This window comes from Polyodon spathula, chromosome 20, assembly GCF_017654505.1.
Source record: "Polyodon spathula isolate WHYD16114869_AA chromosome 20, ASM1765450v1, whole genome shotgun sequence".
In the NCBI taxonomy this organism is placed as follows: Eukaryota; Metazoa; Chordata; class Actinopteri; order Acipenseriformes; family Polyodontidae; genus Polyodon; species Polyodon spathula.
This window is the reverse complement of record NC_054553.1, coordinates 22,664,275-22,689,339: the sequence shown is the minus strand read 5'-3', so window position 1 is coordinate 22,689,339 and position 25,065 is coordinate 22,664,275. Positions and strand designations below refer to the sequence as shown.

The following is a 25,065-nucleotide window of genomic DNA, read 5'->3' as shown; positions in this document are numbered from 1 at the left end:
TCAGTAAACGTGGGGGGGGTGGGTGGGGTGGGTGTTATAAATAGGTTTGTTTTGAAATGATGGCATGTAGATGCAAAATATTATCTAAATCAACAAACCTTACTGGTATTGGATGTTATTGAGTTAAAGGTTTCTACACATTTCAAATGCAAACATTTTTACATATAAATTGTTGCTTTTGATTGATCTTTTCCTGATTGATGTTAAACAGGCTTTATGTTCTAAAACTCACAATAATATAATGTAATTAACTTCTGTGTGTCTAAATTTAAGGTTTCATTTTTTTTTGCTGGCTTCCACTAACTTAGTAGAGTTGGCACCGATAGAGAAATGTCTGTGTGGTGCTTGTGCCAGGCAATCGGTGTCTTTTACCAGTAAGGTTCAAAGAATAAATTCTCAGGAAATAACTGCATTATGTTTTATAGGTGTGTCTGGGCCAGAGCCTGTTGCTTTCCCAGTTGTCAGTATTTAGGTGATGCACAGCACATCAAAACAACAAAGGGACCTTTTTGGTGTTTAGGGTAGAAATTCAATAATAAGCTTCTAAAGCGAGAAGTGAATTTCTTACAGATTGTAGTGGATTGCTTGTCCATACTGGTTCTTGATATCAGAAGGGTTCCTTTTAAGGCTACAATATAATTCATTATTCTGCTTGACGTGGTTGGATGCTTTTGAAAAATTAAGAGAAATCTATATATAAAATATTTTAAATACTGCACATGAAAAGAGTGCTGTATAGAATGTTATAAAAACCAGCAGTGTGTTTATGACCTTTTATTTTGATCAAACCTATTACCCTAAATTGGGCCACCCCCCTGGGGCCATGGTGGTGGTGGGGGTATATATATATATATATATATATATATATATATGATATATAATATTATATATATATATATATATATATATATATATATATATATATATATATATATATATGAGAGAGAAAGATAGATGCTTTTATTGTACTAGCTACTGTCAGAGGAATGGTTCAGTTTTAATATTGAGAGTTTAATTTTCAGGCGAGCAATAAAGCTTTTGTAATATTCTGCCAGCTGGATTTTAGTAAAGGTTTTGGGGTCCAGCTGTTCCATGCTAGTGTAACCATGGACGGGACAGGCATTGAATTAACATGTTTCCATTAAGATGCATCAGAAATGTTAGGGACTGCTGCTTGTGTTTCCTGTTTGAGGTAGTTGCAGGTTGTTAAGGGTTCTGTATAACACAAATAGAACTAGTCTTTGAGTTAAATGTGTTTCTCATTTAGACCAGGGCTTCCCAACCCCAGCCCTCGGTACCCCAGTGTCTTCTGGTTTTCATTCCAGCGGAGTTCTCCATTACATAACTTAATTCAACTAATAATTTGCTTAATTTGACCTTTTTTTAATTGTTCTCAGCTCCTAAAAGTTTTCAGATTTTTCAGAAGTTTTCAGAAGTTACTTCGAACATTTTATCATTAACTTGAAATCTGCAACTTTTTAAGAGCAAGAACAATTAAAAATATCAAATTATTAGTTCAGTTGAGGGTTTAGTTTAGTAATTGAAAGCTCAGTTGGAATGAAAACCAGAAGACACTAGGGTGCTGAGGACCGGGTTTGAGAAGCCCCGATTTAGAACCAAGTGAATAGTTCATCCATTTAAAGTTTAACAGTTACAACGACTTTGGAGCTGAGTAACTTTCAGTAAGTACCACATATCACTGCCATATTTTCTCACATTTGTTTTTCAAAGAAATAAATACAAACAAACAAAAACCTTTAAACCTGTATTTACTCAGCCCACGGCACATCCATTTACAAGACGCACACATAAAATGACTGCCATGCTTACACCATGCGCAGAGTTTTGTATTATCCCCAGGCCATAATCAAGAAGCTGAAAAGAAAGTGATATGCTGATATGATTTTTATTAAAGGCAGATGAATCAAACTATTAATCAGTATTTTGCTGAACCAGATTTAATTATTATTATTATTATTTTTTTTTTAAACAAATAAAACAAAAAACTTTTACAGTGAAAACCGTAAAGATGAGCCCATGGTCCAGAAATGCCCATGTTGTATATATAGGCAGTGAGGATCTGTAGTTGTGCAACGTCTGTTCTTTTGATAATAACACGGGTCTCTTATGTTTCTGATGTGAACCCTCTTCCCTCAGTCTTTGTATTATGGTGCTATATATTTGATATACTGATAATCCTTTATAACTGGGGGAATGACTTTCAGAAACTGTGATTATATGGGGAAATTACGTTTTCTTGTGTACTCTTGTATTTTGGATACAAACGGAAAAAAAATGAAAAAAAAACTTTGTAAAAAAATAAATGAACGAAATTAAAAATAATGACAAATCATTTTGTTAGCCACTATACATGGGGAAGTGCTACATATGGGGTTTATACATCCTTTCCAGAATTTTGATATATATAGAATATGTGTACAGATCTGTATTTTGTTTCATTTTCTTTATTGGTAATTTGTGCAGTGAATCAGCGGTAACAATGTATATAAGTGTTTGGGTTTTTTTGTGGTGTTTTTTTGGGTGGGAAACATGTTGATGTCACTTTTATAAACACTGCAAAAAAAAATCAGCATGGGTGTGAAGAGCATTACAATTGTGTAAAAGATGAAAAAATTCACTAAGACTTTTTTACACTGAATAAAATGATTATACAAAAGTGTTTTTTCTTTGCATGAAAGTGTGAATATCCTATCAAATTTCTACAAGCATTTCCATTTTTTTTCCAACTTTTAATGCCAGTGGTCTTCCTTGTTATATCCTATCTTAAATAAAGAGGCTTTTTTTCTGTGTCTGCTACAGAGGGCTGGTAAGAACGGCTTATACTGTATATCGTTGGGACTTTTAAATTGGAAGGTAATAACAATTAAGTAAACTGTTAACCTTTTTTTATGAAAGTGTGCTGATTACTCCACTGCGGTGTATTAAAATGACAACTGGGTTCTACACCAAACATACCAGCACGAGGGGTCTATTCAGAACAGAGAGGGACACTTGCATGGTGCCTGCCAGTAGCCAGTTTCATTTGAAGACCAAATAGTGTATAATGGAGAAAACACAGTAGCAGTCAAAACCCTGCCTACTAGTTGGAAACTAATTACAGTCAATGCAGTCCTGTTATCACTTGACCAGTGTGTATCTACATATAGATTGAACTTTTTTTTTTCCACATTTTGTGCACTACTGTATTTCATGATTTTCTCAGTCAAATGCAATAAAAGCACAATTACAATGACACATTCCACATGCTTTGAGATAATGTCTGCATATGTGGTACACTACTGTGTTAAATTATTCTGTCAGTTAAGTTCTTTTACCGATATTGTCCAGGTGTTGTATACTTACCCAAATAAGCACCATACAGTGGCTCTCAAAAAGTATTCACCCCCCCCCCCCCCCCCCCCCCCTTGGACTTTTCCACATTTTATTGTTTTACAACATGGAATCAGAGTGGATTTAATTAGGAGTTTTTGCCACTGATCACAAAAAAAGTCCATAATGTCAAAGTGAAAAATAAAATCTACAAATTGTTCTAAATTAATTACAAATATAAAACAGAAAATAATTGATTGCATAAGTATTCACCCACTTTGCTATGACACACCTAAATAAGCTCTGGTGCAATTGTCTTTAGAAGTCACATAATTAGTTGAATGGAGTCCATCTGTGTGCAATTAAAGTGTTTCACATGATTTCAGGTTAAATACACCTGTCTCTGGGAGGTCCCATAGTTGGTTACTACATTTCCTATCAAAAACTACATCATGAAGATGAAGGAACTTCCAAAGCAAATCCGGAATAAGGTTCTTCAAAAGCACCAATCGGGTAGGATATAAGAACATTTCCAAGGCATTGAATATCCCTCGGAGCACAGTAAAGTCCATTATTAAGAAATGGAGAGAATATGGCACAACTGTGAATCTGTCTAGAACAGGCCGTCCTCAAAAACTGAGTATCCGGGCTAGAAGGGCACTAGACAGGGAGGCCACCAAGAGGCCTATGGCAACTCTAAAGGAGTTACAGTCTTCCACAGCTGAGCTGGGAGACACTGCATATGGCAACAATAGCCCGGGTGCTTCACAAAACTGGCCTTTATGGGAGTGGCAAAAAGAAAGCCATTGTTGAAAAAAACTCACATAAAATCTTGGCTAGAGTTTGCCAGAAGGCATGTGGGAGACTGAGACCAAGTGGAAGAAGATTCTATGGTCTGGTGAGACCAAAATAGAGCTTTTTGGCCTCAATGCTAAGCGCAATGTTTGGCGCAAGCCTAACCCCACACATCATCCTGAGAACATCATCCCTACCGTGAAGCATGGTGGTGGTGGCAGCATCATGCTATCGGGATGCTTCTCTGTGTAAGGGCCTGGAAAGCTCATGAAGATAGAGGGCAAAATGGATGCAGCAAAGTACAGAGAAATCCTGAAGGAAAACCTGCTGAAGTCTGCAACAGACCTGGGACTTGGGAGAAGATTAATCTTCCAGCAGGACAATGACCCCAAACATACAGCCAAAGCCACACCGGAGTGGCTTAAAAACAAAAAAGGTCAATGTCCTGGAGTGGCCCAGTCAAAGCCTAGGCCTCAATCCATTTGAGAATATGTGGAAAGAGTTGAAAATTGCTGTTCACCAAAGGTCCCCATCCAACTTGACGGAGCTTGAGCAATTTTGCAAAGAAGAATGGACAAAAATTGCAGTGTCCAGATGTGTGTGCAAAGCTGGTAGAGACCAGCTAGACTCATGGCTGTAATTGCTGTCAAAGGTGCCTCTACCAAATATTGACTGAAGGGGGTGAATACTTATGCAATCAATTATTTTCTGTTTTGTATTTGTAATTTAGAACAATTTGTAGAGTTTATTTTTCACTTTGACATTATGGACTTTTTTGTGTTGATCAGTGGCAAAAACTCCTAAGTCCAAGGGGGGGTGAATACTTTTGAGAGCCACCGTATACCTGGGAAACCCAATTATTTTGGATAATTAATGCTGATTTAACATATAAACTTAAAGCTGACCTCCAGAAATTAACCTATATTCAGATGTGACTTCAAAGTATGGTTACAATTATTAGTATGAATCATTTACCCTGCTAAATGTATTATTTTATATGCTCACCCTCCCCTTAAAAACATAGTTGAGGTCCACTATATGATATACACTTTCAGTTTAATGTAAAAGGCTGCAGAAAGCCGTTGGGTGGTAAGCTGTTGAAATCACTTGTATTTTAAGAGTCACCAAACACTGATAGTTTATAGTACTATAAATGTGATGATGAAAGTACTTTTTCTGAAGACAGCTCTGAAGCTGAAGAGCTGGTTGGATGTAGCTCTACCAAAGAGATGCATGAAGTCTGCAACCTGTTTTTTTATTTTGCATTAAAGAGGTCTCCTATTTGTAATTTTTTGCCAAAACTTGAACTCAAGCAAACTTAGAAAATGTTGCAGCTAAACTAAGATTGTACCGTATGTAAAGGAAAGAAATAGTGCTTCCAACATTAAAATGTTCTTAGAACAGTTGACTTCTGCTGATGGCAGAGATAAAGCTACTTAACTCTGTAATCTTTCTTACTACCTTCAGGAAATCAGAATACCTAATCAGAAACCTCTCTTTACATTATAGTAAAACCTCAACATTACAAACAAGTGAAGGTGCACAAAGGTTTTAAATGTAGTTATGATAGTACGTGTTCGAGAAATTACAAGAACTAAAAAAAAAAAAAAAAAAAAAAAAACAAACATGTTTAACTGGCACAAATCTCCAGCATTTAAAAAAAAAAAAAAAAATATTACAGGACCTTAATTGTGGTTATAAGGAATGCATTTGGTTGACTGTCCAGTTAAGTGTGGCATTGGTAAGTGAAGTTGTACAGTTTTATAATTTGATTGTATTGTGGACACGCCTATGAAAGAATCTGTAAACCTAGAGGCTTTTGCCAGTTCCTTAAAAGCCTAATGTAACAGCCATTAAGACTACCATATTTTACTGCAGGACAAAATGTCTGATTTTGTATTGTAGATAAAGGGTCTACTGTAATCCCCTTTTTGTTTGCATAGAGTAACAATCAATGGCAATGAACTGCCACATTGAGGGACTCAGCCACATGGAAGCCAATTTTTCTTTTAACCAGAGGGCTAACATTCTTACTGCTGGATCAGGCCATAAAATGACAAATATTACAAAACTAGCCACCAAGTCATGACTTTTAGCCCTATTCACATTTACTGGGGTGTATGTTTGACAGTTTAAATGTTTTTCGGCTTTGGAGACTGCCTCGGGTATCCAGAGTGCTTATTCCATTCAAATCTGCCTAGAACTGACAAGCACAAAGCCCGAGTTACAGAAAAATGGCAACTCAATATGGGAGAAGCCAACCCCAGATGCACTCAATGATTGGGTTGAAAACCAGTGGAATTCTTGCAGAAAAGATGCAAGCAGTTAAATCTTAGGGCATCAGTCACAATGGTTTTATTGTGAAGCATTTTAACAGCATGCATTAGCATTTTCAGGATTATACTACCAGGGACCATTGACCCTTATAAACCTAGTTCTCCCAGAAAAGACGACAAATAATTGTTCAACAGTCTTGAATTTATTAGTAAGTGCTCTGCTTTCAGGAAACTGACAATAGAAAAATATTCCTTCCAGGTCTACTACATTCACCATAATGGCAGGACAACCAGAAGGGCCAGGACAGTTTACTCGTAGATCCAGCTCTCAGCGCAGCTCTTGTAGTCCACCAGCTCCTCAGGTTTGAACCACAGCTTAATCTCCTTCTCAGCACTGGCCACAGCATCACTGCCGTGAATTATGTTTCTGGAACAGCAGAGAGACATTCAGTACAGCAAAGACGCAGAAGCATGGTTATGGCTTTATATGTACCCATGAACAATGTTTTGGGGGAGGGGGTGGGCTTAAATATAAATTGATTATCCAATGTTAAAAGAACTATTAGCAATTATCAAAAGGCCTGCCACAGCAAGAGACCACTTAAGTCAGAAAAAAAAAAAATGTAGAGTACTCCATCAAAAAAGTGAAACACATGAGACCATATTCCTGTACCCCCTGGCATCCCAGTTTGATAGCCACTGTGCTTGATGAACCAAATTGCAGATCTGTAATAAGCCAGTTTGAGGAGGTTTGGATTGACTGTTTCAATGCAGTTACTCACCTGCCAACCTGGATGCAGAAGTCACCACGGATGGTGCCAGGCTTGGAGTCTGCTGGATTGGTCTCACCCAGCATTACTCTGCCAGTCTTCACCACATTAAGACCTTCCCAAACCTTGAATTTTTACAAAAAGGAAATAAACTTAATGCTCCGTATTGAAAGACTGTTGATCTTTTGCAGTTTTGAAAATTAAGAAAACACCCACACCACACTATAACACTTGAAGTTACCATAGCCAGAACTGGTCCAGATCCCATGTATTTCACAAGGCCACTGTAAAATGGTCGGTCTTTCAGGTCAATGTAGTGCTGTTTCAACAGTTCTTCTGAAGCCTGTTCAAATAAATGTAGTTCAACAATTAAAACAGGTGGGAAGGCTGTAAAAGTTTAAAAAAAAAAAAAAGCAGACAAAAACATTGCATAGCATTACTAAAATGTTTAAACTGTACCATTTCATAGAATTGCTTATTCATTGCATCTGCATACATTGTAATTTAACACCATGCATGAAAAATTCAAGAGTAAATTATAAAAATGACTTAAGCACTTCAGGGGAAAATGTACAATGACCACATTAAATATAAAATTGAGCCTCAACAGGAATAGGCAACAAATACAATACTGAATTTTGGCAACAAAGTGCAGATATACAAGCAGAAGTTGATAAAAGGTGCAACCTAAAGCAACTACTTGATCTTTTGCAGTTAAAAGCAGAAACTGTAGCTACTAGTAGATTAGACCACATTTAATGTTTGATCACACATGTTCAAGGTAACCTTGCAGGTTCACGCAGCCAGTTCATTTAAAAAAAGGCAGATACTTGAGATCAAGATAAGCCCCCTTTCACAAATACAAATCAAGGAGCAACCTTGTTCTAAGCCTACTGCTAAAGCAATACAACAGAAACTATCCTGTATAGCAGCTTGACAAATCCTGGATTTGTGGAAGTATTTGTAGATTTCAAACCAAATGTCAAACACATGCTTTGTAGTGACATTTACAGTAAACTAAACCCCCATTTCAAAAGGGATAAAAAAAGGGGCAGTAGTCAGGATTGTTAAACCATCGATCATGCCCAAAACCTTGCATCCTTGAATTACAGATAAACTAGAATCAAATGCAAATTCCCTTTTGTATTCTTGGAAGCGGTTTAGGTGAAAGGGGTGCTTCCATTTTAGTATGCTAATGCTATAATTTGACTAGCTGTCCTGAAGCATTAAACCTTACACCAACAGTTTTAGATTACTGTGTATTTAACAAATACTATATATTAAGCCACTAGCAGCGCTCAACAGAAAACACAGCATACATACTTGCTGGAACTTCATTGCAACCAGTCTGAATCCTTTCTGCTCAAAACGTTTGATGATTTCACCCATTAGTCCCCTCTGAACGCCATCTGGTTTGATTGCAATGAAGGTACGTTCTTGGTTTCCGGCCATTGTGCTGAAAAAAATGTTGAGAATAAGTATGGTGCAAAAAAATAAAATGTGAAAATATTTTTAGGTAAAGATCTTAGTAAATAGTCTTCGTATGCAACCTCCTATAAAACTTACATGTTATTTCGTGCTTCATTTGGACATGGAAACGTTAACGTTGCTCCTATCCCCATATTGCATTTAGAAGGACTGGTTTCCTGCCCTGTTTTGTGCTTTCTTCAGCTTAAAGCACGATATAGCCGGCAAAACATCATCCAGCCCACGCCATTACAAGCAGGCTCACCATTTTGTGATATTTAACGCCAACTTCAATGGAAGCGGGGTGTAATTGAGTGAATCACTCCAGCAGAAGTAACTCCACCCATTGAAAAGCACTTTACTAAGCCGTATATGTAACGCACTCCAAATTACCTCTTCTCCATTCAACTACCTGCAGCAACAAAAGATTATCTTTTGTGCTATTGTCAATCCTCAGCAGTCTGTGCACTCGCTCAAGCCCGAAGACTTCCAGATAACACTGAACAGGAACCACTCGCTTTCATTAAACATGTTATTCGCACAACGCGTAAATGCAGCAGATTTCGACTATATTTCAGGCAGTTTGTGAAACAGCACTTTAATTTTACTCTCTCCATACATTTATAAATGCCAGTTTAAAAAACCACTACTCCCATATATATATATATATATATATATATATATATATATATATATATATATATATATATATATATATATATATATATATATATATACACACACACACACACACACATATACACACGATTAGTAACCCAATTTAAACAAACCAAAAAACACGACCCAGAGTAGACACGCAGCATTACAAAATGTAGCTATCCCCCTATATCGGCCAATTGTCTGCCACATAAAATTGACAATGAACTCCCAGTACGGCCATTTGATCTGTACGGTTCATTCAAAGAGTAGCTGCACGCATGCCTTTACACTACTAGGCCTATCACCGTTACATCTAACATTGTAATGCAATGTAGCAGCGCAGCTACAAAAACTAGTGGCGATAGACGCTATTTTTTTTTTTTTTTTTTACCCTAAAAACATGCAAACGTGTATATTTCTACTTGGATGTATAACAAATATTACGTTTATGAACACACATGTACCAAGTTAACCATCTGTAACAAAACAGCTACAGAAGTTATTTCATACGTCTACTTTCCAGCAGAACATTATATCAGAGTCGTACAATAAATATCAAAGCAATTGATATTACCTTCTGTTAAACAGAGTTTTTTCAAGACTACCAGAGAAACAGCTGAAAGTGAGACGTCCAGACGATCAACCAACAGGAACTTTACACAGCACAGTTCAGCTTTAAATATGAAGGGTGGGCGGGAGTAAGGCGAGTCAGGTGGTTATCAAATCGTGTGTCTGTCATGCTGGCTCCAAAATGTATAGTTCATTAATACAGTAGACTTTGATTTGGAGCCATAATGGACTCAGTTGTTTTTTTTTTTTTTTTGTTTTTTTTTTACTTTTAGTGGTGCGTGTCCAACCAGAATACAGAATAAACTATTCCACCCAAAGGAGAGGGGGTTGAATTAAATCAGCATTTTCAATTTTGACCAAATGTTTTAAAACTGTTAGAATACAGGCAAGTAGAAAACAGCATCCTTAATATAAGTAATACGTGAACGTGTCACAGGAAATGCAAAAAGGTCAAGTCAGCGGAACACTAAGTCATTTTAACCCCCCTCCCCCCCCCAGCTTATAAACTTCATTACCGAGACCAGGCCGATTTCTCAAATAGGGGACATTTGAATACAATTATTTCTTGTGTTCAATTAACAATAAATGTACACTACCCCACGCTTGTGGAATGCGTGACTCCCTGGTTAGTCAGAGTTCAAAGGTTACAGAAATGTCAATTCAAAACAGGGTGCTCCATGTGAGAAAAAAAGTTGTCTGTAGCAGGTGTTTTTGAGGATAATAAATATACCACATAAACATATTTCCCTATCCTCCTTTTTGGAGTTCATATGCATTTACTTTAAAAAGTATGCAGGGATTTGCATGGCAGATGGTTATTTGTAGTTCTGTGTCATATTACCCAAACTAAAAGTCCAGTCACATAATCTTATTACACAGCCACTGCCACACATTCACTCATTCAACTTGTGTTACACATCTAGGACTACTCGACCACTTCAGTCTGTAACTGAGAAAGAATTAGGCTATGAAACAGTGGAATTATACTTGGAAAATAAGTTTTCCGAAACAGACCAGGCAAAAGTTGTCCAGCAGTTTAGTACTTGAATTTACAACATAGACTATCTTTAAGTGCCTTCTTGTCTTGTGCCACATCTTCTATGAATTTAATGGATGATCAAATCTGGTATTAAATGCCACCAGGTTGGCAGTGATTGGCTGCTGGTTCTCAATAAATCTCATGATCATTGATTCATCCTGCAAATATATCAAAACACATTTAATCAAAAACACACAACACATTTAAATATGTAAGATAAATGATATGAGTATGTGTTTTCATTTATGATAAATATCTGAGGTGTAGCATTACTTTTTTTCATAAAACCGCACTTAAGACCTAGGTCTCATTTTCATATTACTCTTCATTCAAACAGTTACACAGTTAATAGCAGATATTAATACAGGGACTCCCGAGTGGCGCATTCAGAAAAGGTGCTCCATGTGCCTGGGGATCACAGGTTCGAGTCCAGGCTATGTCACAGGTGACCATGACCAGGAGCCCCCAGGGGGCAGCACACAATTGGCCAAGCGCTGCCTGGGCAGGGAGGGCCTAGGTCAGCAGGGGAATCCAAGGCTCACTGTGGATCAATTACCCCCATGGCCAATAGGGCACCTGTGGCTCTGCAATGGAAACCAAGGATACAGATAGTAATTGGGCAGACTAAACTGGGGATAAAACCGGGGTAAAAAATTGGAGACAACTAAATTAAAATAAATAAATAAATATATAAGTTAATAGGAGTTGTTTTAAAAGAACAAGAACATGAAGAGATAAGGAAAAAAGCACTTGCAGATATAACCCTATTTGCATTCAGTGGGAGAATGGGAGTCCCTCCTTTTGTTATCCCATCACTACCATCCACTATGATAATTGTACTCAGTATAGGATTTGCCAGCAATATCACACATTGTACAGATGGGTGGTCCAAGCACGCTGAATCTGCCCAGAAACCAGTCCCTCCTTTTCCTGCTTGCATAGATTGGGTTTATGAAGTTTATGAATAAAAAAAACCCACTATATTTCTTTCTAATCTATAAGATTTGCAACTGTAAAAAAATGACAAGCAATAAATATAGTAATATTTTGTGTTCACTTTTATATGCTTTAAGAAACATATATTGAACACAGGGTTTCAAATTAAAGGTGGCCTGTAGACACCAAATATTGCACCACCAGTAACGGTTAAAGAAATTGAAAAATGCTGAAAATCACAACCTCTGTTAGCTGAATTATTACCAAGGCAAGAAAATGTGATGTCTACTTGTATTTGTTGTTTCTTGAAAAAATACACACATGAAAATGTTTGTTAACTTAAACTACTGTATGACATCCTTTACTTTATAGCTAATTTGGTGTCATAAAAAAGAATAGAAAAATGGATATAATAATCTGTTATGAACATATCATATTTGAGAAAGTGCCATGTCCTTCTAGTAATAAATATCTTGCTTGTAACTTTTTCTCCTGTTGATGGAAACAGTGTAGACCTATTTCATTTTAAAGGTTCTTTTGGCAAAATAAAATAAATAAGTGTACTTCAATTATTTTGTTCACATGCTGTGTTATTTACCAGAGTTACTGCAATTATTTTTAGATTTAAAATGTATACACAATAGAGGCAGATGACACTGAAAAGGCTGATTTAGCTCTTCTTTCTGCAAAGCCTCCAATTATATTGTCTGAGTTCTGCAGTGGAGTCTGACAGGAGCTACATGGAAATCAGGATGATTGAGAAGAGCACTGACTTAACAGTGTGAAAGACCACATACCAGGCAGAACTGTTTGTATTTGACATACGTTCTGCAAGTCTGATGTTGTACATGAACTCCCACTGGTTAAATGGCAGAATCCAGTCAAGCCGGTTTGTTATCTCTAGCAATATATCTCCCTTATTGTATTTGTGCCACTCCTGTCTGTTTATCAGAAGACTTTGCTGCACTGTTGTGTATCTGTTGATATTACATTTTCAGTTACATACAGATTAATGCAATGAATAGTTGTCTGTACAACGAAAAGTCACATTGGCCCAAAATGGCAGCCGTTTTAGGTCACAGCTCAAAATGCACTGTTAGATTTTGCCAGAGGAGTTTCCATACCACTTAAAATATGAAGCTGACATCTGAAATGGTTTATGAGACATTAGCAGGTCTAGTATCGATGACAGTAACAGTGACGGTTTAACAAAAACAGATGTTCTTGATGATACAACCAACTTTTGTTGACAGCAACAAGAGGGTGACAGCTGTCTCCCGTGTGTTGCCTTGAGAGACTGGCCCCATCCACATACAGTCAACAAGGTTCCTTAAGGCTACAATAGAATTAATTGTTCTTCTTGATGTGATGGGATGCTTTTGATGGATTAAGAGCAAAGTATGTATAAAACGTTTTAAATACTGCACATGCAAAGAATGATATTGTGGTGAATTGGAGTACTGCTGAGGGCGCTGCGCCCTGAAGGGACACTTTATATTGTTTGTCTGTTTGTTTTTGAGCAGGTGCATGTATTGTTCGGGCACAGAACCTGCCAGGGAGGGTTAGGTTAGGAAAGCATGGAAAGTGATGTGCTGCAGAGATTGGAGGAGAACAGGTTGGAGGGGGTGATGCCAGCTGGGTGGTATAAGAACGAAAGCAATGTCAGTATGAGGGTGAGTGGTGAGTGAGAGTGGTTAGCGAGAGTATGAGACAAAAGTGAAAGTGAGTGACAATCTTCGAAAAGCTGCAAGAACAAAACATGCAGGAGGCAGTGAGAGAGAGATGGTAAAGATTGTGAGTGTGACAGAGGAGTGACTGAACTAGCAGAGGTAGCAGAGGTGTGGAGTGGAGGATTGGATAGTCAGAGAATAGGGGGGTTGTTGTTTCGGCGTGGTTTTAGCCCATAGAGACAGAGTGTACAGTAGAGAATAAAAAGTGGATATTCCATTTGTAGCATGCTGCAGTGGCTGGAATATGGGAGGAGACCTAGTTGTGAAGAGCTTGCCCCGATGTCACAGGCGGTGAAGGGGCTGTGGGCTCAGTGGCCCGGGCTTGCCTTCTGAGGTGGGTTGCTTCACTAGTGTTGGACAGAGCCAGCAACAAGAAAGGCACTGTGGCAGGTGGTGGTCTCCCAGGAATCACTAGGCACTTCGGGGTTACTAAGACCCTGCGATGCCTTCAGCAGGGCTTCTACTGGGGCTGGTGTAGGCTGGATGTAGAATACCACTGCTACCGTTGCGATGCCTGCACCGCTCGGAAGTGCCCCCAAGGTCAGCCCGGAGTCCCCTTGCAGCAGTGCCAGGTTGGCGCCCTGATGAAATGGGTGGCAGTGAACATCCTGGGCCTGTTTCTCCGGTCAACCAGAGGGAACCGGTTCGTCCTAGTAGTGGTGGATTATTTTACGAAGTGACCTGAGACATACGCACTACCAGATCAGGAGGCAGAGACAGTGAGCGAGGCGCTTCTTGAGGGCTTCTTCAGCCGCTTCCGGGTCCCGAACAAACTACACTCCGACCAAGGAAGGGATTTCGAGTCCACCTCTCTCCACCCCCAGAGTAATGGACTCGTCAAACGGTTTAACATCAACCTGGTGGTACAACTGGTGCTCACCACAGCCAAGGACCAGAAAGACTGGGACGAGCACTTACCCCTGGTCTTTCTGGCTTGCCAGTCGGCTGTACAGGAGTCTACTGCCTGTATGCCTGCCTTGCTCATGCTGGGATGAGAGCTCCACACCCACTCGTAGATCGCATATGGCTGGCCACCAGATGCGCTAGGCAAACCTGCTTGGCCTGAATATGCCTGGAGACTCAAAAGCCGCTTGGGGACCGTGCACACCTTGTCCCGCAAGAACCAACAGAAATGCCAGAAACTGGGCTATGATCTCCCGGCCTGGGGACGCCACTTCGATGGTAGGGACCAGGTGTGGGCGTACAGCCCAAAGAGGACCCGAGGACGCTGTCCCAAACTGGAAAGCAAGTGGGTCGGGCCCTGTGAAGTCTTGGAGAGGGTGGGCGAAGTGATCTACTGGGTCAAGCTGCCACACCTGGGCTGGCTTGTGATCCTCCACCAGGATCGAATTGCCCCGTACCTGGGCTGCCGCCATCAGTGTCTGAGGCACCTGTGTCACCCTAGACTTTGTCGCCAGCCTCACTAGTGGAGGTCCTTCCAGAACTGATCGCTCGTCGGTGGCTCAGAGGCCCCGGTTTGTAAGGGCACGTGTAGCAACCTGGGGTACTGCTGAGGAAGCAGTGAGAGAGACCGTAAAGGCTTTGAGTCTGACAAAGGAGTAAGTGAACTAGCAGAGGTATCAGATTAGTGGAGTGGAGGATTAGATAGCTAGAGAATAGGAGGGTTATTGTTTTGGAGTGGTTTTAGCCCATAGAGACCAAGTGTACAGTAGAGAATAAAAAGCAGATATTCAGTTTGTACCTGCAATCCCTGAGTCTGTCCATTTATTCTGTCCAAAAAGAAAACAAGAGCAACCAATTGTCGCCACAATATATAGGATGTTATAAAACTCAGCAATGTGTTTTTGATCAGACCTATTACAGTAGACTCCCGTCAATTTGTGTTTTGATAATCCAATTTAATACAATACATTATCAAAATCATCTGATCTATGCGGAAGCGGGTATTCCCACTCTTTTAGTGCGGAACTTAACGCATCTCTCCGGAAGTGAATGGTCAGCATATAATTTAATTTAATTACATTGAGTACAGTATAGTGCAAGACAAACGAGCAGAAAGCAGGCTTAAAACTCTCTTAGCTTGGCAGTCTGAATATGAAGAGCAGTCACGACAATTAAAGACTAAGAGCAAGATAAGTGACTTTATTAAACCAACTCTCTCTGCCTCTGAACAACGTTGATTATCATCAAATCAAACTTTAAACCATAAAAAAGTAATAAAACTCTAGTACATATATATATATATATATATATATATATATATATATATATATATATATATATATATATATATAATACATTTTCTTTGCATGAAAGTGTGAATATCCTATCGAATTCCTACAAGCATTTCCATTTCTTTTTCCTACTTTTAATGCCTGTGGTCTGCCTCGTTATATCTTGTTACATAAAGTGCCCTTTTTCTGTGTCTGCCGCAGAAGAGTGGTAAGAATGGCTTACTGAGAACATTGGAAGATATCATATATGGTACACATATGGGGTTTGCCTTGAAAAAAGTGAATGGATTTTCTACCAATTAATTTAAAAATTACCCTTTTTGTATGATGTGCTGATTACTGCACTGTGATGTATTAAAATGACACCACTGGGGTGAGGTGTACCCCAAACACAACACACAAGGGGTGAATGGGAAGGTGTGTATTCAGAACAGAGAGGAACACTTGCATGGTGCCTGCCAGTAGCCAGTTTCATTTGAAGACCAAATAGTGTATAATGGGGAAAACACAGCTGCAGTCAAAAGCCCTGCCTACTAGTTGGAAACTAATTACAGCCCATACAGTCCTGTTATCAGTTATTGTTCTGTCAGTTAAGTTCCTTTACCAATATTCCAGGGAAACTTACTGCTTCATGATCTAGACATTGTATACTTATCCAAATAAGCATCATATACCCGGCAATCCCAATTATTTGGGATAATTAATGCTGATTTAATGTATAAACTTAAAGCTGACCTTCAGAGATGATCCTATATTCAGATGTCATTTCAAGGTATGGTTTCAATTATTAATATGGACCACTTACCCTGATAAATGCATTATTCTATATGCTCACCCTTCCCTTAAATACATAGATGAGGTTCACTCTATGACATCCACTTTCAGTTCACTATAAAAGGCAGCAGAAAGCCAAGTCAGGGGGTGGTAGGCTGTAAAAACATCTTGTATTTAAGAGTTGGCAAACACTCACAGAAGTGCTATAAATACTATTCTGAAGGTAAGACAGAGCTCTGAAGCTAAATGGTCAATTTGTCTGTATGTTATTCTTAGAACAGTTGACTCCTGCTGTTGGCAGAGATAAAGACAACTGAGGTAAAGCTACTTAACTCAATAATCTCTCTCTTACTGATTTCCTGAACATAGTATAGTCATAACTGCACTGCAAACAGAGCTAATGGACTAATGGAAAGTACATACAATATTTTTGTTAGCTCAATAAATTCATTGCAAATATAGTAGTATCTCAAAATTACAAACACAACTGAAGGTGTTTAAAAGTTTTAAATGTAACTGTGACAGTTACATGTTCCCAAGAAATTACAAGAAAACTGAAAAGGAGCCGTGTTTACCTGGAGATTAAGACTACCCTATTTCACTGCAGGATAAAAGGTTGCCTGTGCTTTTGTATTGTATATTGCTGTTCATAAGGATCAACTGTAATCCTCTTTTTGTTTGCATGTACTACCAATCAATAGCAATGAATTTCCACAGAGGGATTCAGTACCAATAAGGAACCCAATATTTATTTTAACCAGGGCGCATTTTGACTCATCATAAGCATTTTCAGGATTATTCTACCAGGGACCATAGTACCTTAACTCTCCCAAAAGTGAAGGAAAAAAAAAAACAACTCACGGAATTGGATTGACCATTTTATTAGGTGCTCTGCTTTCTGGAAAATGCCATTACAAATGTTCCTTCCAGGTCTACTACATTCACAACGACAGGACAACCAGAAGTGAACAGCAGGGACAGTTTACTCGTAGAGAAAGCCCTCAGTGCAGCTCTTGTAGTCCACCAACTCCTCAGGCTTGAACCACAGCTTGATCTCTTTCTCAGCACTGGCCACAGCATCACTGCCATGAATGAGGTTTCTGGAACAGCAGAAGGATGTTCAGTACAGCAAAGATGCAGAACCATTTTTATGGCTTTATCAGGAGCCATGAGCAATGTTTGGGGAAACCTCTCCCATTTTTTAAATATAATTTTGAATATCTTAGCAAGTACAAGAAGGCCTGTCTCTTAAAACAGTGAGAGTCCACTTCTTAAAGTAGTCAGAAAAAAAAAAGTAGACATGCAATGTATTATCTTGATCAAAATAAAAGTGAGACACGTGAAAAAGCATATGTACCCCCTGGCATCCCAGTTTGATAACCACTGTGCTTGAAGTACCAAATCGCAAATCTGTAATAAGCCAGTTTGAGGAGGTTTGGATTGAACGGTTTCAGTGCAGTTACTCACCTGCCAAGCTGCATGCAGAAGTCACCACGGATGGTGCCAGGCTTGGAGGCTGCTGGATCGGTCTCACCCAGCATTACTCTGACAGTCTTCACTATATGAAGACCTTCCCAAACCTTGAAGATAATTTTTACAAAAAGGAAGGAAACTTAATGCTCCATATAATACTGAAAGATATAAATTTGTATTAAAAAAATAGATAAATAATTAAATCAATCAATCGATAAATAGGAAACACATGAAGTTACCATAGCTAGAAGTGGTCCGGAGCTTGTGTATTTCACAAGGCCGCTGTAAAATGGTTGGTCCTTCAGGTCAATGTAGTGCTGTTTCAACAGTTCTTCTGAAGCCTGTTAAAATAAATTGTTAAATACCTGAACTACTTAATAAGGTGGTAAGGCTGTAAAAGGTTTAAGGCGTCACCAAAAACAAGGCACAGCATTTTACTAAATGTTCAACCCAAAAATTAAGTTTTATGAGAATCTTGGATTTGATTTATAGAAAACATCACTTGCAAACCCAGCATCATTGCTACTGTTGTAAAGAAGTTACAAGGATGGGAATGGCAAAAGCACAATAGGAGAGGGATTCCTCCTGTACAACACATGCTTTGTATTGAAGTTGACAGTAAACCCCATTTCAAATGAAGGGATAAAAAGGGCAGTAGTCAGGATTGTTAAACAACTGGTCAAGCCCAAAACCTTGCACCCTTGAATTCCCTCTTGTACTCTTAGAAGCTGTTTGGTGAAAGGGGTGCATTTTATCATGCTATTGCTTTAACATGCCCATCTGTCCTGAAGCATTAAGCCTTGAGGCCTCTACCCACCAGACGCGATACGACAAGCAAATATGTAGTACGACACACATGACAAAAAAAAAAAAAAAATATTTCATACGAGCCGTTACACTGCTTGCAATGCGACGAGGCGACGCTGAAGCTAAGCGAAAAAATAGGATTGGTGTGTATTTTTGCGATTGTCGCAAGGCAGCTACGGAATTGATCAATCAGAGAACAGCTTCAATGCATGTGGTCCAGCAGGGTGAAGTATCCAGAATGACAGAGGAAAATATAATATTTGCCATGGAAAAATACCCACATTTTATGACAAAGATTGCAATTATAAAGATAGAGAGATGAAAGGTAATATATAGGAGTCAATTTTGAAGCCACTGGATAAGCCTGGTATGTATGATTGATTGCCATATATGTTGAAATACTGTCAGAGAAGACATTCACAATTACTACAACATGTTGACGAATAAGTACCAGTCTTGATCATAGTTTTGTCAATAGCAATTTTTTTTATAGTTTTATTGATCTGGCATTTTTACAATGTGTTGCATCAATTTTGGTGTATATGGTAATGTCTCTGCAAAAGTATCTTCTCGTCCAATGAAAAATCACATCGTATTTGGCGCCTTTATACCAACAGCTTCAGATTACAGTGCATTCTTGACCCAACTGGACATGCAGCAACCAGGACTGCTCAATAGAAAATACAGTATACATACCTGCAGGAACTTGGCTGCAACCAGTTTGAATCCTTTCTTTTCCAAACGGGTGATGATGTCACCCATTAGTCCCCTCTGGACACCATCGGGTTTGATTGCAATGAAGCTACGTTCTTTGTTTCCGGCCATTGTGCTGAAAAAAATGTTGACAGTAAGTATGATGCAGAAAAAAGAAAACAAATCAATTGTTCATTATGCTACCAAATCTTAGTAATTCTTCGTAAGGGACCTCCTATAAAATGTACATGTTATTGCATGCTTTATTTGGACATTGCATCAGAAAGATTGGTTTTCTGCCCTGTATATATATATATATATATTGGGTGGAGAAAATAAAGACACAAATATTTTACCAGGTATTTTGTTTTTCCAGATTCATATACAGGTTCAAATCACATAATTTTGAAGAAGACCTATGAGTCGAAACGTGCTAGCGTTGTTTGCTGTGAAGTTTTTAAAAAAAATTTAAATAAAAACTACTGCTTTTATTGACAACTCTGTGTGGATATGTTATGCAAGCAAAATTATCATTTCGAGATATCTCAAATTGCATTTTAAAATATCTCGAAATATTTTGAGATATCTCAAATTGAATTCCAGATATCTTTAATTATGCAGTTTTTAAGATATCTAAAATTAATTTAAAGATATCTGTAAATCAATTTGAGATAAATAAAATTGAAATAAAGATATGGATTGTGCTAACATGGCACGCCAAACTGTCATTTAGAGATATCTTAAAATTTGGTTTTTAAAGATATAGCTAAATCATTTAAAGATGTCTCTAAATAATGTCCTGTTCATTTGAAGATATCTTTAAATGGACAGGAAGTCATTTCGAGATATCTTGAAATGGCTTCCTGTTCATTTGATATCTCTAAATGAACACAAAGTTATTTGAAGATATCTTCAAATGATTTAGAGATATATTTAAATGAACAGGACGTTATTTCGAGATATCTCCGAATGATTTAGAGATGTCTCTAAATGAACAGGAAGTTATTTGAAGATATCTTCAAATGATTTACATATCTTTAAATGATTTAGAGATATCTTTAAAAGAACAGGGTGTTATTTAGAGATATCTATAAACGATTTAAAGATATCTGAAAATGCATTTCAGATATCCCATTTAAAGCTCAATTTAAAGATATCTGTATTTTACATATATTAAAATAATGTAGAGATATATTCAAATATTTAGAGATAACTATAAATTAATTTGAGATATCTCTAAATGATAATTTGGCTTGCCGTAGATATTTACCTCATTTTTAACAGGATTTGCTGTCTTTGATCTCCTTTGCTGTGGTTTTCCACTGGAGGGTATTTTTGTATGGCGTATATATATATATATATACACACGCTATATATACATACAAACACAAATACTTGACATTAAACAACCGCTCAAACTGTGACCTTGCTACCACTCTTACACAATAGTTGAAATTTTATGCACAGAACTTATGGAAAATATAACTTGTAAAATTTGACAGTTTCTATACAAAGAGGTACGCTCAGAGAACAAAATAAAGACATACTTGAGGGGCTGAGCCAGGTGAGCATTCACTAAATTACATGGGGTAAGACTTAGCCAAGTCTAATAACTCGCACCTGGGGTGCCAATTTCACTCGCGGAATGGACAGCAGTGATCCGTACCTTGGTATTCTAGAATATCGCAACACTCCCGTTAGAGAATGTGGTTCCCCAGCCCAGATGCTGATGACTAGAATAAACTACCGTGCTCTAAAAGAGTGCTAATACCCACAACACACAAAACACCAGCAGAAATCAAACAGCAGCTGGAAGGAAATAGACAAAAGCAGATATTTTTCTTTGACAAACATGGGAAGGATCTGCCCACACTCAACATATGAATGCCATTCGAGATCAAAGCCACATAGGCGGGACATGGAATGAAGGGGCTCTGAAGGACTTTGCAAAAACACCTCGTTCATACTTTGTGGAGACACCAGCTGGTCAAGTTCTGAGACGCAACTGCAGACAACTAATGACAACCAGAGAGGAAATACAGAGAGAGTCAACTGAGTTGGGATCCTGAAAGGGAGCTGCAAGTAAGAAAGGAAGCCTCCGGGATAGGTACACCACTGAAAGGAGCAGCTCCGCCAGCAACAGAACAGATCCACTCTGCAGATCAGGCTGGGGTCTCAGCATCACTCAGGATATCAAGTGTAAGAGACATCCGGAAGCCAGCAAGATACCAAGACTAGATAAATGTAGCAGATCAAAAGCAGGTGCTTATTGAAAAGGCAGAATGATCCTCTCGTCTGCAGTACTTGGTAGTCCACCCATGCTCCTTAGATAGCCAGAGTCTAACTTTAAAAAAATTAATTAAACTAAAGCAATTTGATGGCCAGTCTTACAGAGACGAATATGTAATGTGTGTTTTCTTACTATTGTGTACTTTATATTTTTAAGAGGGGAGATGTAATGAGAAGTTACTGACTGCAATTATTATGCTGCCATCTAGTGGGCATGAGAATGTTTTAGTGGAATAAAGTTAACTTTACTGGACAGTTGGCAGTCTGTGTGCCCTCTCGTATTAAGTAACAAACATCACAGTGACAGTTAGCCGGGGTGAGGATTAGGCTATGAAACCGGCAACACATCCTCCAGTTCACGCCATTACAAACAGGATGTCCATCTTTAAAGAGTAAAGCTACCTTCATTCGAATGTGGTGTAATTGAGTGAATCACTCCAGCAGATGTAACTACACCCATTGAAGAGCACTTTACTAATTTGTATATGTAGCTCACTGCAAATTACCTCTTCGCCATTCAACTAACTGCAGCAACTAATAAATGATATTTTGTGCTCCTGTCAATCTGCAGACTTCCGAAATACTTTTTTTTTTTTTTTTTTAATTATTAAAGCCAACATATATCCACAGGATATCCTTCTGTCGCCTTACACTTTCCGTATACTTGTGTTTTCTTCCTTCGTTTTTCTTTTGCAAGTAAGAAATCTATCCATTTCAAACACTGTAAACATATTACTGCTGTACTAAAATGCAGCCGCAGTAATAACCGTCAAAGTATGTGATTACTAATTTTGTTTACAGGAGCATTTGTACTTCTGAAAAAATGCAGAAACATTTCTAAAAACAGCAAAGATCATAAACAGCACATAGCGCTCTCCGCAGGCACAATCGCCAGGCGCTACACCTGCATATCAGAGTGGAATTCCATTCAATCGAAATCTCGCAAGCGCCCTATGGCCAGAAGTACCCACAGGGGTACGCGTACCCCAAATTAAAAACCCCTGCCGTAGACTGTGGCATCAAGAACATAAGAACATAATAAAGTTTACGAACGAGAGGAGGGCATTGGGCCCATCTTACTCGTTTGGTTGTTAGTATCTTATTGATCCCAGAATTTCATCAAACAGTTAAGGATCGCAGGGTGTCAGATTCAACAACATTTATTAATAAAGGCGCAATACTTTACCTGAGAACTTTCTAATCGTTTTGCAAGACCCAGAACGCTTACTGATCCAAAAGAAATCGAAGACATTTTTTAACATAAATCTGCACCCTGTAGTGTAATAGGTACCGATTAGTATTGTTATGCATTCGTGCCCGCGACAGCTGTTCTTAAATTATGGGTCGTGAACACATTTCTGGCGGGTCGTAGCGTGGGCAAATAAAGAAAGCTTTAAACACTTTTTCCAAAAAAATCTGTGTCTGTTTCATTTATAGGTACTGACAGTAAGTTTAACCAATAGGAGAGTCAAATATCTCCCAAGTTTTACGCATCTGTCCAATCATAAGCAAGCATGAAAATTAAATGCGAATGAGTAGCCAAAGGGAAAGTGAAAGATCTGACAGCTGTCCAATCATTCGTGAGCAGAGGCGGGGTGTTAATATGCCGGGTAAGCACATAATTTCGCCGAGTGTTACTGAGAAAAATAAAACATTTCAGTATGTAGAATTTAATTTTCTATCTCTGTATTTTTTTTTATTTCACCAGACAATGGGGAACACCGTAGTATATTTAGTTATGAATCCACTTTCTCTGAATAAATGTACCGGAGATGAGCGATCTTTAAAACAGTGTAGTGTTGACTAGCTATCCTCTTTTATTTGAGTTTATTCGTGGTTATCTGTGTAAACATGCTATTTAAAAATATTTGCATTGTGTATTTTATGTAAATTGTTAAATTACTGCCTGAGACTTGGCCTTATCAGTGAGCCAAGAATAACTCCCTCTAAAATAGATAGATAGATAGATAGATAGATAGATAGATAGATAGATAGATAGATAGTCTATGTTGCGAGAAGGCAGTGTTCAAGATAAGAACCTATAGTCAGCGTGCCCGCAAACAGCCAAGTAAGACCAATTTATGTCCGTGCCCAATTACTTTGAGGACTACTGCTTTAGCACAACCGGCCCCTCGATTACGAACTTTTTACCACCGATTGGAAGATTCTGAAGTAGTAGCTTGTTGTGCAATAGATATTAGTAATGTGAAATAAGCCCTTGTTATAAATCTACTAATGTGGATAGTACATAATTTAAAAAAAAATAATCTGAATATTTTTGTTGCTGATGCTCACAATTATTCATATTCTAACACACGTATGTACATAAATATACTGATGATATTTGTTATGAATTTAACATTTTAAATCAATTTAAACAAATTAATTATGCATGTATTTTCTACTTTTGTTTTTGCTTTCCAGTTCGGTAAATTCAAATTTGACTTAATGTCAGAGTGTAACCCTCAGATTCTACAGACACCCAGCTTTTCAAAAAGGTATAAGAATATGCTTTAAAAAGATATGTACACTAACTCGCATATACTAAAACCCTGCCAATCATGTATCAAAAAGCACACCTGTCAAACAATTTCGTGCAAAATCAAGCCCCTCTGATTAAAAAAAAAAAAGGTTCCTGAGGTTTGTGGCTGCCACGGATAACTTTACACGTTTTAAGTAGGAGATTAGTAAATTAAAATATTTTTTTCCCCCAGTGGATTTTAGTTAGTCTTTACTTTTTTCTACCCTAAAAACCCTGCAAATGTGTATATTTCTGCTTGGATGTTGAACAATTAGTACACATAAGTGCCGGTAGCAATTAATGTATTAATGTAAGCATATATCTACTTTCCAGTAGAACATTGTATTAGTTGAGCCGTGCAATAAACATCAAAGCAACTGATATTACCTTCTGTTAAACAGACCTTTTCAAGACTGACAGTAATGCGTGAGACGTCCTACGACTCTATCAGCAAACTGTGACTTTGCACCGCACGGTTCGGCTTTAAATATGAAGGGTGGGCAGGGCTAAGGCGCACAGTCAGGTGGTTAAGGTGAATAGGACCCTTCGTTTTATATGACTTGTTTTAAAGTGTAATTTAGTACTACAGGCACAAGATGTCGATATTGCCTTCACAGTAAGCGACGCAATGAAAGAGCATTTTTAAAAAAGTATCTCATTACGCTACTTTCACCGTTTGCATCGGTCATATAATTACTGCAAAGTACATAGTATAGTATTGGTAGCATATTAATAAACAT

General features: G+C 38.1%; 2 protein-coding genes across 3 annotated transcripts; both read right to left on the bottom strand.

The window, feature by feature from the left end:
- Window positions 1–6,585: 6,585 nt before the first annotated feature.
- On the bottom strand, window positions 6,586–9,981 carry LOC121295624 (nucleoside diphosphate kinase A 2-like). The gene is made up of 5 exons (XM_041220511.1): window positions 9,873–9,981; window positions 8,495–8,627; window positions 7,413–7,514; window positions 7,184–7,296; window positions 6,586–6,828 (listed from the first exon to the last, which is right to left on the bottom strand). The coding sequence occupies exons 2-5, from the start codon at window positions 8,621–8,623 to the stop codon at window positions 6,711–6,713; spliced, it is 462 nt and encodes a 153-aa protein (XP_041076445.1). The 5' UTR covers window positions 8,624–8,627; window positions 9,873–9,981; the 3' UTR covers window positions 6,586–6,710.
- A 7,426-nt stretch (window positions 9,982–17,407) lies between these two features.
- LOC121295623 (nucleoside diphosphate kinase A-like) lies at window positions 17,408–24,835 on the bottom strand. 2 transcript variants are annotated; one of them, XM_041220510.1, is made up of 5 exons: window positions 24,729–24,835; window positions 19,519–19,651; window positions 18,255–18,356; window positions 18,010–18,122; window positions 17,408–17,642 (listed from the first exon to the last, which is right to left on the bottom strand). In XM_041220510.1, exons 2-5 carry the CDS (start codon window positions 19,645–19,647, stop codon window positions 17,525–17,527), a joined length of 462 nt encoding a protein of 153 aa, XP_041076444.1. In that variant the 5' UTR covers window positions 19,648–19,651; window positions 24,729–24,835; the 3' UTR covers window positions 17,408–17,524. The 2 variants fall into 2 exon arrangements, with proteins under 2 accessions (XP_041076444.1, XP_041076443.1); XM_041220509.1 differs by having other exon boundaries at window positions 24,713–24,821.
- Window positions 24,836–25,065: the final 230 nt, after the last annotated feature.